The 8,221-nt window shown below is 36.0% G+C and overlaps 4 protein-coding genes across 5 annotated transcripts; 2 read left to right on the top strand and 2 right to left on the bottom strand.

The window, feature by feature from the left end:
- Positions 1 to 1,471: 1,471 nt before the first annotated feature.
- On the bottom strand, positions 1,472 to 3,196 carry LOC136341582 (trafficking protein particle complex subunit 13). The gene is made up of 7 exons (XM_066286719.1): positions 3,050 to 3,196; positions 2,744 to 2,997; positions 2,566 to 2,690; positions 2,301 to 2,515; positions 2,026 to 2,252; positions 1,869 to 1,969; positions 1,472 to 1,812 (listed from the first exon to the last, which is right to left on the bottom strand). The coding sequence occupies exons 1-7, from the start codon at positions 3,081 to 3,083 to the stop codon at positions 1,545 to 1,547; spliced, it is 1,224 nt and encodes a 407-aa protein (XP_066142816.1). The 5' UTR covers positions 3,084 to 3,196; the 3' UTR covers positions 1,472 to 1,544.
- A 376-nt stretch (positions 3,197 to 3,572) lies between these two features.
- LOC136341561 (ataxin-10) lies at positions 3,573 to 5,279 on the top strand. 2 transcript variants are annotated; one of them, XM_066286685.1, is made up of 4 exons: positions 3,573 to 3,836; positions 3,886 to 4,915; positions 4,963 to 5,026; positions 5,086 to 5,279. In XM_066286685.1, exons 1-4 carry the CDS (start codon positions 3,706 to 3,708, stop codon positions 5,271 to 5,273), a joined length of 1,413 nt encoding a protein of 470 aa, XP_066142782.1. In that variant the 5' UTR covers positions 3,573 to 3,705; the 3' UTR covers positions 5,274 to 5,279. The 2 variants fall into 2 exon arrangements, with proteins under 2 accessions (XP_066142782.1, XP_066142792.1); XM_066286695.1 differs by having other exon boundaries at positions 3,708 to 3,836; positions 3,900 to 4,915.
- A 99-nt stretch (positions 5,280 to 5,378) lies between these two features.
- TTLL12 (Tubulin tyrosine ligase-like 12) lies at positions 5,379 to 7,324 on the top strand. The gene has a single exon (XM_066286674.1). The coding sequence runs from the start codon at positions 5,497 to 5,499 to the stop codon at positions 7,291 to 7,293; it is 1,797 nt and encodes a 598-aa protein (XP_066142771.1). The 5' UTR covers positions 5,379 to 5,496; the 3' UTR covers positions 7,294 to 7,324.
- tsu (40S ribosomal protein S12 homolog tsunagi) lies at positions 7,315 to 8,045 on the bottom strand. The gene is made up of 2 exons (XM_066286766.1): positions 7,725 to 8,045; positions 7,315 to 7,671 (listed from the first exon to the last, which is right to left on the bottom strand). The coding sequence occupies exons 1-2, from the start codon at positions 7,912 to 7,914 to the stop codon at positions 7,370 to 7,372; spliced, it is 492 nt and encodes a 163-aa protein (XP_066142863.1). The 5' UTR covers positions 7,915 to 8,045; the 3' UTR covers positions 7,315 to 7,369.
- Positions 8,046 to 8,221: the final 176 nt, after the last annotated feature.

Below are 8,221 nucleotides of genomic sequence, written 5' to 3'. Positions count from 1 at the left end.
TAGATTCTTAATTACATTTGTGTTTTTCAATAAACTGCCCATAAATTGTACCGCAATAAGCAATTCACTCGCATTTGAATTTATTTATGTATTACTTATTTGTTAACATCTTAAAAATTTATTATAAAGGGAGTATTTCCCTCGTTATCGCTGCTTTAGGCAAATATTGAACTTTGGTTTGGTTGCATAACAATTACAGACATCCTACTGCCATAAAGCACTTGCCCATGATTATTAAAAGAGAACACCCTTTGTTTGGTGTGTCAATATGTTTATGAAACTCGTGTACTTACCAGAAAGACTGCAAGCACTTTAATATCATTATGGTGATGATCATCACATTGTGCCTTATCAAAACTTCTCGCACCAACTACCGCCGTTATTGAAACTGAAGTGCAAGAACAAGAAGCTTATCAGGCCCTGAAAGATCACTATAATAGGGCCGGGCGAGTGTTAATTAGGTGTGGTGGGAGGGTCAGGTTAGTGCCTCATGGAATCACGCTTCAGTTATTTTCTGCGTCTTATAAAGAACTGAGTAAGTCTACGGATGAGACAGGGGCAAGAACGACGCAAAATAAAGTGATAGATGGGTCCGCTGACTTGGCCCAAAACGCCATTCCGGCCCTTATTTCGGCGTCGTTTTCTCCGTGCGGATTTCAGCCAACTGTTGCCCTTAATTAGCTCGTTAAAGTCGCGTTATGGAATTCAATTCTAATTAATTTGTAATAAGATGACAGCGTTGATTCGTGATTGATATTATAACACGAGAATGGTATAATTTTAAATCTCAAAATGTGGATTCTGTTAGTGCTGAATTTAGTCGTACATTATTCGGTCATTATGCGCTTTACAAATTGCGTTTATTGAATTATAATTTTACTTCAAAGGCGCATACTGTGGGAAGTCCCATTGATAATGCAAAATAAAATGTGCACGCATTCCGCCATCTATTGGAGACCTCTTTCACCTCATAATTCTGTAGTTTAATAAGGGAACATTTCCTGTATGAAGACGTTGCAGGTTTTAGTTCGTAATCGATTGATGACACCGAGAAGCATTCAATTTCAGTTTTTTTTTTTATATATATATATATACCGAGGGTTTCTCATTATTAATTGTAATCGCATTGCAACACATGTAGCTCATTATTCTCAAATAATGAAGTTTTTTAGAATTTCTTTCTTACTGGTACTCCTTTTTTTTATTGTGTTTTTGGCAATATCTAGTTGAGTACTTAAACGGGTTTCGATTCCCCATTTATTGTTCTTAAAAAAGCAAAAGTTCCGCAAATTAAAAATTTTCAAACAAAATAGTGAAAACAACAGAGCTTTTGTTCAAAAATGCAGCCGCCTCTTAATTTTTTTCCCATAACGGAAGATACGCTTTCTATTCGAAAACGTGAATGCTCTTGAAAGCAAAAGCTCTCCTACAATCAGTTGAGTTAAATTTTACTTTAAATCAAAACGAAGTATACATTTCAAATTATTTTATTGAACCAGTAGAACTTTAAAACACAAGTATAAATTTAAAACAGACTTTAATATTCAATTATTGGCCTTCTCTTCACTTTTGCTATCACCTAAAACAACAAAAACGTGTCCCAACTCATCAAACGTGTAAGTCCGTTTCAAAAACGTGTCAACCAATTTAATTCCAGACAAAGTCCTCAAACCGGGCACTAAAGGAATGCATTTGAACTCTAAAATTTTGTAGCTGTGAGGCGTTAACGCCTCCAGTTTGCGTCCCGATATGTCACACCAAGCAATGTTTTTGGTGTTTTCCAGATAAAGCACAAAATCCACTCTTCTTTCTCTAAAAAAAAAAAATTAGCAACAAAACAATTCCTCAAGGATGTTCAAGCACAATACCCATTATTCACTAATTTACATTTAAAAGTGAATAGCTGCTCCAAAACTACAAAATTGGGGAGTTCCATTATTGACAATTTGATATCTCCAATATCTGGACTCTAAAACACATATAATCTCAAGTTGCTATATAACCATAATTATGTGATAATTATACCATTCTTTGTAATTGACTAGTTTGTAACCTCCCTTTTTCCCCCAAGTTTGATCTCCATACTATGTCCAGCTTCCCAATATTAGTTGCTCCACTCAATGACTTAACATCAGAAATCAATTTCTCATTTGGTGTCAAACAATACAAGTACTGACTGATATTTTGTGGATGCAATAAGGTAACATTGCCAAACACACTGCCCCCACTTGGAGCTTCATTTAGGCAGGTCACTATAATTTTATTTTTAGCTAGTAAAACACACTTAAGCCAAGGTTTACCATTAAACAAATGAGAAGCATCTAAGGAAACCTTTTCCAAGCAAATGGGGCCACTTGTGATGTTTTGAACTTGAGCCTCCAGGTACACATCATCATTTTCTGCATTATAAAACTTTGTTTTTACATCCAAAGGCTTTAAAACTTGGATTTTGAAGAATTTTCTAAATGATTGAGGAACTCCTGCTGAGTTCTGGTAAGACACCTCACACACCAAGCTGTAACTTCATCATTTGATGCTGTGTAATATCAACAACTTTAAACTTACATGTGAGGTCCAATTTCTTTGACCTCATGATGAATCACAGTATTAACAGTCTCATCTGAAGAGAGCTGTGCCGTGGAGGGATTATTAGCCAATGGCAGTCGTTGAGAACTTGTTTGCAAATCCACCTAAATGCAAACGAAGCTTACAATCTACCAAACATTTTACCATGACATATTACCTTGACAGTTATATTATACACAATTTGTTTAGTTTCACTATAAACACAGATGTAACTTGAGAAGGTTTCTCCTAAGTAGATGTTGACAGGGTTTTGGGGCAGCAGCAAAAATTGACCAATGGCTAAGGTTTCTGACCCGGGTACTGCCGTGGGGGTCTGCTGGAGGGCATTATTCAATAAATTGCCTGGTAAGTCTTTGCTGTCGCATGTTATAGGTAGGGGGCTCGCCAAAGTAGGGCGCGTGAGTCTCATCACTATATGGAACGGTTTTTTTGGATGGAATTATAGTAATGACGTGCGGGGTACCTTTGAGCGCTAGGAGGTGCTCTTCTGCTTCCATTGTAGATGGTTTTAATTGTGAAGTTTACAGGCTTTTATAGAGAAAATGTAGTTTAGCTATTGATAGGTTTTTGTTTACGTTGTCAATTTTGACAATCAGCAGTTTGGAAACGTAACCTATATTTTTAAGTTTGATGTTGCTCCCTCTATTGACTAAATTAATTAACTTATTTTACTTGTGACATTAGGAAGCGTCAAGAATTCAGCAATTCGTATTAGTATCAAACGCGCCCAAGAACTAATTAAAACATAAAGTATTTTTTCCGTTGAGTGCACTGTTGGAAAATTAACATATATACAATCAGTGATAGTAATTTATACCTCCTTAATTGTTTCCTTTAAATGGCAGAAAAAATATGCTTGTGTAGTTTGGAATTTAAATGTCGATCTTAATTTGACACGATCATAATGGTCGTATGAGTATCTTCATGACGTCAATGTATTGACGTGTGTTGCCACATCTAACTTTTCATGTAATGTGGTATTAGTTATAACCTATTATTTGACTCCATTTTCACATTTTCCTCAACTTCAGTTAATACACTGTAGTTCTCTATTACCAAACATTCCTGAATCTTCTGCAGAATTTAACTCTCAAGAAACTTTTTGAATTTACCGCTAAAATGAGCCTCACTAACCATGGCTCATCCGACCGCACATCGAAACCCTCTTTTTTGCCTCTTGACCCTTCAAAACCACCTCCTAATTCTTTTGATGAGTGTCTGAACATTTTACAAGAAATAAAACATTTCAAGTAAGTTCTTAATTCGTAAAGCTCAACAACACACTACAATTAATACTAGAGTCGCCATTTCAGGCCCCCTGCTGGATAACCTTTGCTGCTGGCTAAATTTTTGCCTTGAGTATTATAAAGATTTCTCTGAGAATGATGATCCAATACTAGAAACATTAACTGAGGCCATGAGGGCCCTAAGACAATGTGCTGTGTATGATACAACTGCCACATATTTAGTTAGAAAAGACTCAAATTTTTCTGTGTTTTTAAACTCTGTTGTTTCAAAGATAGTTGTTTTGCATCTACAATCAGAGCTCTTTGTAAAAATATTGCTACAAGTTGTTTTGAATTTGTTAAGTGGAGAAATTGAGGAAAGTAAAAAGCTCAGAAGAGAGGTGTTAAGGTCTCAACTAAATATTTCTGAATTTATAGGGCTTAATGTTTTTCCTTATGAAATTAGTGCACTGCTGTACAATGCTTATTATGACCAACAAATAACTGAAGAAAATTTATTAAAATGGGTTTTTAAAGCTTTTGCTGAGGATATGAATCATACAAATGAGTATCTGGACATGTTAATGGGAAAAATCATCTCTGAGTCTCAAATCTGGGAACAATTCCCTCAACTTCCCTCAAGCCATCGATTGCAAATCCTAATCTTTCTTCAAGAAGCCTTAACAAGCCCTGATAAAAATACATTAATAATTAAAGTAAATCCCCCCCAATATTGTCTGCAATGCTTAGCAAGGACTTTCAGCAACAGTGGTAGCATAATTTTTCAAACAACTCCTAACAATACAGACTCAATCAAAGAAGTTTTGGTGCTTTTGCAAGTTCTTGCACACCTTTCAAGTGAGGAATTACACTTAAAACACCTGTCAAATGACAAGGATTTATTGATAAATTGCGGAGTGTTGCTTATAAATGCACATCAACTTGGGAAGTGTGAAGGAAGTGTATTTACTCCTATGCAAAAATTGGAAGAGCTGCAAAATCCTAGTGAGGACTTAAGAGGAAGTCTAGTGTTTGGTTTTAAAGCTGATTTAATTCGGTTAATTGCAAATTTGTGTTGGAGGAATCGAGTGATGCAGGAATTGGTAAGGAGTGAGGTTAAATTGTTAAGTATAAAAACAATTTTTTTTAGGCCAGGGAGGCTGAGCTTATTCCAGTTTTGTTAGATTGTTGTAATATGGATGCTAAAAATCCCTGTAAGTTTTATTATGTAGGCAAATTAGGTATAGGTATTCTGAGGTTTATATGTTTTTAGTTATTATTCAATGGGCAATTTTGGCCATTCGCAATATTTGCGAAAACAACAGGGAAAATCAACTGATTATTGGAGGTTTAACCCAAAAGAAATTTATCAGTTCTGAGATTTTGGAGAACTTTGGGGTGAAGTTGCATAATGATGGAAAACACAGCACTGGTATTATTTTGGATACAAATAAACGTTAAAAATAAGTTTTCTTTTATTTATTTATCAAAATTGGAAGAAACATTTAGGACTTTAAAATGCTCTGCAATTTTGGTTTTTCCAGCTTTTATGAAATGGCGTCACGCAGCAACAGCTTTTTGTATCTCGTAAGGATGAATTTTGTTCGATACTAACCTAACCTTATTTTTTAATTATCATAACCTTACATTATCGTTTCCAACTTAAACCGCAAAACAAAACAAAATGGGACTCATCTCGCCAATAAACGTCTTCCTTGATCAACATAAAAACCAATTACTTTCCTCCGGAATACCTGAACTTTACTGGGAGTCCCTGTACCGCAAATTACTTAATCAAACCTTTGATGCAGGTCAGTCTTTTCAACTAGTAAAAATCGAATACGATGAATGTCCGAAGCCCCACGAACCAGTTTGGGGTCTGCAAGCGATTAAAGACTTAGACAAAAATGATTCTGAGCATATTTATTTAGTAGACCATGCCTGGACTTACCATATAACTGAAGCTAAGAAGAATCTTCAGTATGACTCTTTGAGAGTGCGTTTAGCCAATATTCTTGGGTTAGATCCTGAGTTGCCCCGTGAGGAACTTATAGAGAAGATTTTTGAAACTATGTGGAGGATTAATGGCACTTATAATGTGCGTAATATGGAAAATACTGAGCAGACTCAAATGTGGTATGTCACTGATGAAATTGGTTGTGCCTTACAACATAGTGATAACCCCAACTGCAGGATGGTGCCCTTTTTTTATTTAAGTGGCGGTATTTATTCATTGTTATTTTTGCAAGAGAGTATAGAGGAGGGGGAGCTTATGTGTCGAGATTTTGCTGAGGGTATTACAGATATAGTTAGGAGAAAAGCAGCTTTATTGCCCTGGGTTCCTAGTACATTTGAGGATGTAGATGTTCTGGCAAAAATTCCTGATGAAGAGTATTTTGTCAGTGGGCATATCACAGAAACTCTGCCAGAGGTTCCAGGAAAATTAGTAACTCTTCAGAAAGACAAAAAATATCTTTGTTATACTCAGTATGATTTGATTGCAAAGTATTTAAATGATGAAAAGTTTGAAATCACTACCAATGAAGGCGAGGCAGATATTTTATGGTACACGGAACATTTTAGAGACTTCAAGAAACTTAGTGAAGAAAACCCCAATAAATTCATAAACCAGTTTCCTTATGAGTATGTTTTAACTGTAAAAGACTTATTGTGTATGACTTGTCGGAGGTATAAGAACAATTCTCTTCAAGCTCCGTGGTTCCCTATCACATACAATCTCGTAAATGAGGTGGGAAACTTTGCCAAATACTTCCAAAAACAGGAATCAGAAGGAGCAGAAAACAATTACTGGATAATCAAGCCTTATAACTTAGCCCGAGGCATGGACATGCACATTACAAACAATTTGAACTACATCATGAGACTGCCTGCTACAGGTCCTAAAATTGTTCAAAAATACCTAACAAATCCAGTTTTATTCTACCGGCCAGAATGTGAAGGTAAAGTCAAATTTGATCTGCGATATGTAATTTTGCTCAAATCCATAAAACCCCTTGAAGTCTTTGTGTACAAAAACTTCTTCCTAAGGTTTGCAAATAAGCCCTTTGAGTTGACTGATTTTGATGACTATGAAAAACATTTTACTGTGATGAATTACACGGAGGGGGTGGTTTTGAAGCACATGAAGTGTGAGGAATTTAAGGTGGAATGGCAAGTGCAATATGCCAGTTATAATTGGGAGGTGATTGAAAAGAAAATATTGGAAATGTTAAGAAACATTATGGAGTGTGCCACTGCAGTTGAACCTCCTTGTGGGATAGCAGAAAATGCTCAATCCAGGGCTTTGTATGCTGCTGATTTGATGCTGGATTGGCAAAATCAAGACATGCAGCCTAAAATTCTTGAGATCAATTACATGCCTGACTGTGATAGGGCTTGTAAATATTATCCAAATTTCTACAATGATATTTTCAAATTGTTATTTTTGAATGAAGATAGTGGCTGTTTCTTTAAGCTGTAGTTAAACAAATAAAAAATGATATTATTACAAACCTCTTTTTCATTATTCAAATTAGGATACAAAACTACAGAAATTCTTAATGTCTACGACTCTTTCTCTTGGACTTTTTAGGCCCCTTGACAAAGCACCAATCAACTCCAATTGTTTGTCCCAGTAGAGCGGAGCCATTTAGTGCTTCGCGAGCAGCTGCAGCTTCATCATAAGTATTGTACTCAATTAGGGCATAACCCTTTAAGAACCCTGTTCTTCTGTCCAAGTTAATGCTGATGTTTTTAATTGGGCCAAACTCTGAGAATTTTTCAGTCAAGTCATCCTCATTTGCTTCTTCATGTACTGAAGTTATGAACAAAATCCAACCTTCCACCGACTTTTGAGGCCCTAAAAAAAGTTCTTTTAAGGTTAGATGTAGTGGCGTTTTTGAGGTTAATTACCAGGTTCATCTCCATCTCCACGGTCTATGCTCTCGTAGCCACGGACTTTCTCCTGATCACGAGGCTCATTAGCCCCAAAACCGCGTCCCTTTCGTGTCACCACTTTCTCTTTCAGCCTCAATACACTTTGGTCCCCCTCGTCCTCTACGTCGATATCGCCGACATCGTTGATGTCCAACACATCCGCCATAATGTTTTTAATGGAAAATAAAACCCAAAAAGGGTAATCTTGTTTAAATAAGGTAATTACAGTAGGTCAAATTAGGGTTCTAAAATTTTCTCCTATGTTTGGCTATAGATTTTATATAAACTGCTTTGACAGTGACATCTAGATTTGTATATATGGCTCTATGACGTCATCTTTGACCACGCTTTCGATTGTTTGCTCAATAAAAGTAGTAAAAGATGGTCTCCCGTATCATCATGACGTATCAAGATATGATTCACACAATTTAGTTTACTTCGTTTTTGCTTGGCCTTGAACAGTAAAGTGTTCC

The sequence above is a fragment of the Euwallacea fornicatus genome, chromosome 1, assembly GCF_040115645.1.
Source record: "Euwallacea fornicatus isolate EFF26 chromosome 1, ASM4011564v1, whole genome shotgun sequence".
In the NCBI taxonomy this organism is placed as follows: domain Eukaryota; kingdom Metazoa; phylum Arthropoda; class Insecta; order Coleoptera; family Curculionidae; genus Euwallacea; species Euwallacea fornicatus.
The sequence above is the reverse complement of the archived record's forward strand: the minus strand, read 5'-3'. Positions and strand labels throughout refer to the sequence as shown.

Bases quoted from the DNA above. Each gene is read 5' to 3' on its own strand.
- LOC136341582 (XM_066286719.1), bottom strand. From the start codon at position 3,083: ATGGAAGCAGAAGAGCACCTCCTAGCGCTCAAAG. The intron at 2,998-3,049 runs GTACCCCGCACG...CGTTCCATATAG, and splicing joins GCACCTCCTAGCGCTCAAAG to TGATGAGACTCACGCGCCCT. The intron at 2,516-2,565 runs GTAAGTTTAAAG...ATGAAGTTACAG, and splicing joins AAAGAAATTGGACCTCACAT to CTTGGTGTGTGAGGTGTCTT.
- LOC136341561 (XM_066286685.1), top strand. From the start codon at position 3,706: ATGAGCCTCACTAACCATGGCTCATCCGACCGCACATCGAAACCCTCT. The intron at 3,837-3,885 runs GTAAGTTCTTAA...AATTAATACTAG, and splicing joins CAAGAAATAAAACATTTCAA to AGTCGCCATTTCAGGCCCCC. The intron at 5,027-5,085 runs GTAAGTTTTATT...ATATGTTTTTAG, and splicing joins TATGGATGCTAAAAATCCCT to TTATTATTCAATGGGCAATT.
- TTLL12 (XM_066286674.1), top strand. From the start codon at position 5,497: ATGGGACTCATCTCGCCAATAAACGTCTTCCTTGATCAACATAAAAAC.
- tsu (XM_066286766.1), bottom strand. From the start codon at position 7,914: ATGGCGGATGTGTTGGACATCAACGATGTCGGCGATATCGACGTAGAG. The intron at 7,672-7,724 runs GTAATTAACCTC...AACTTTTTTTAG, and splicing joins TGGAGATGGAGATGAACCTG to GGCCTCAAAAGTCGGTGGAA.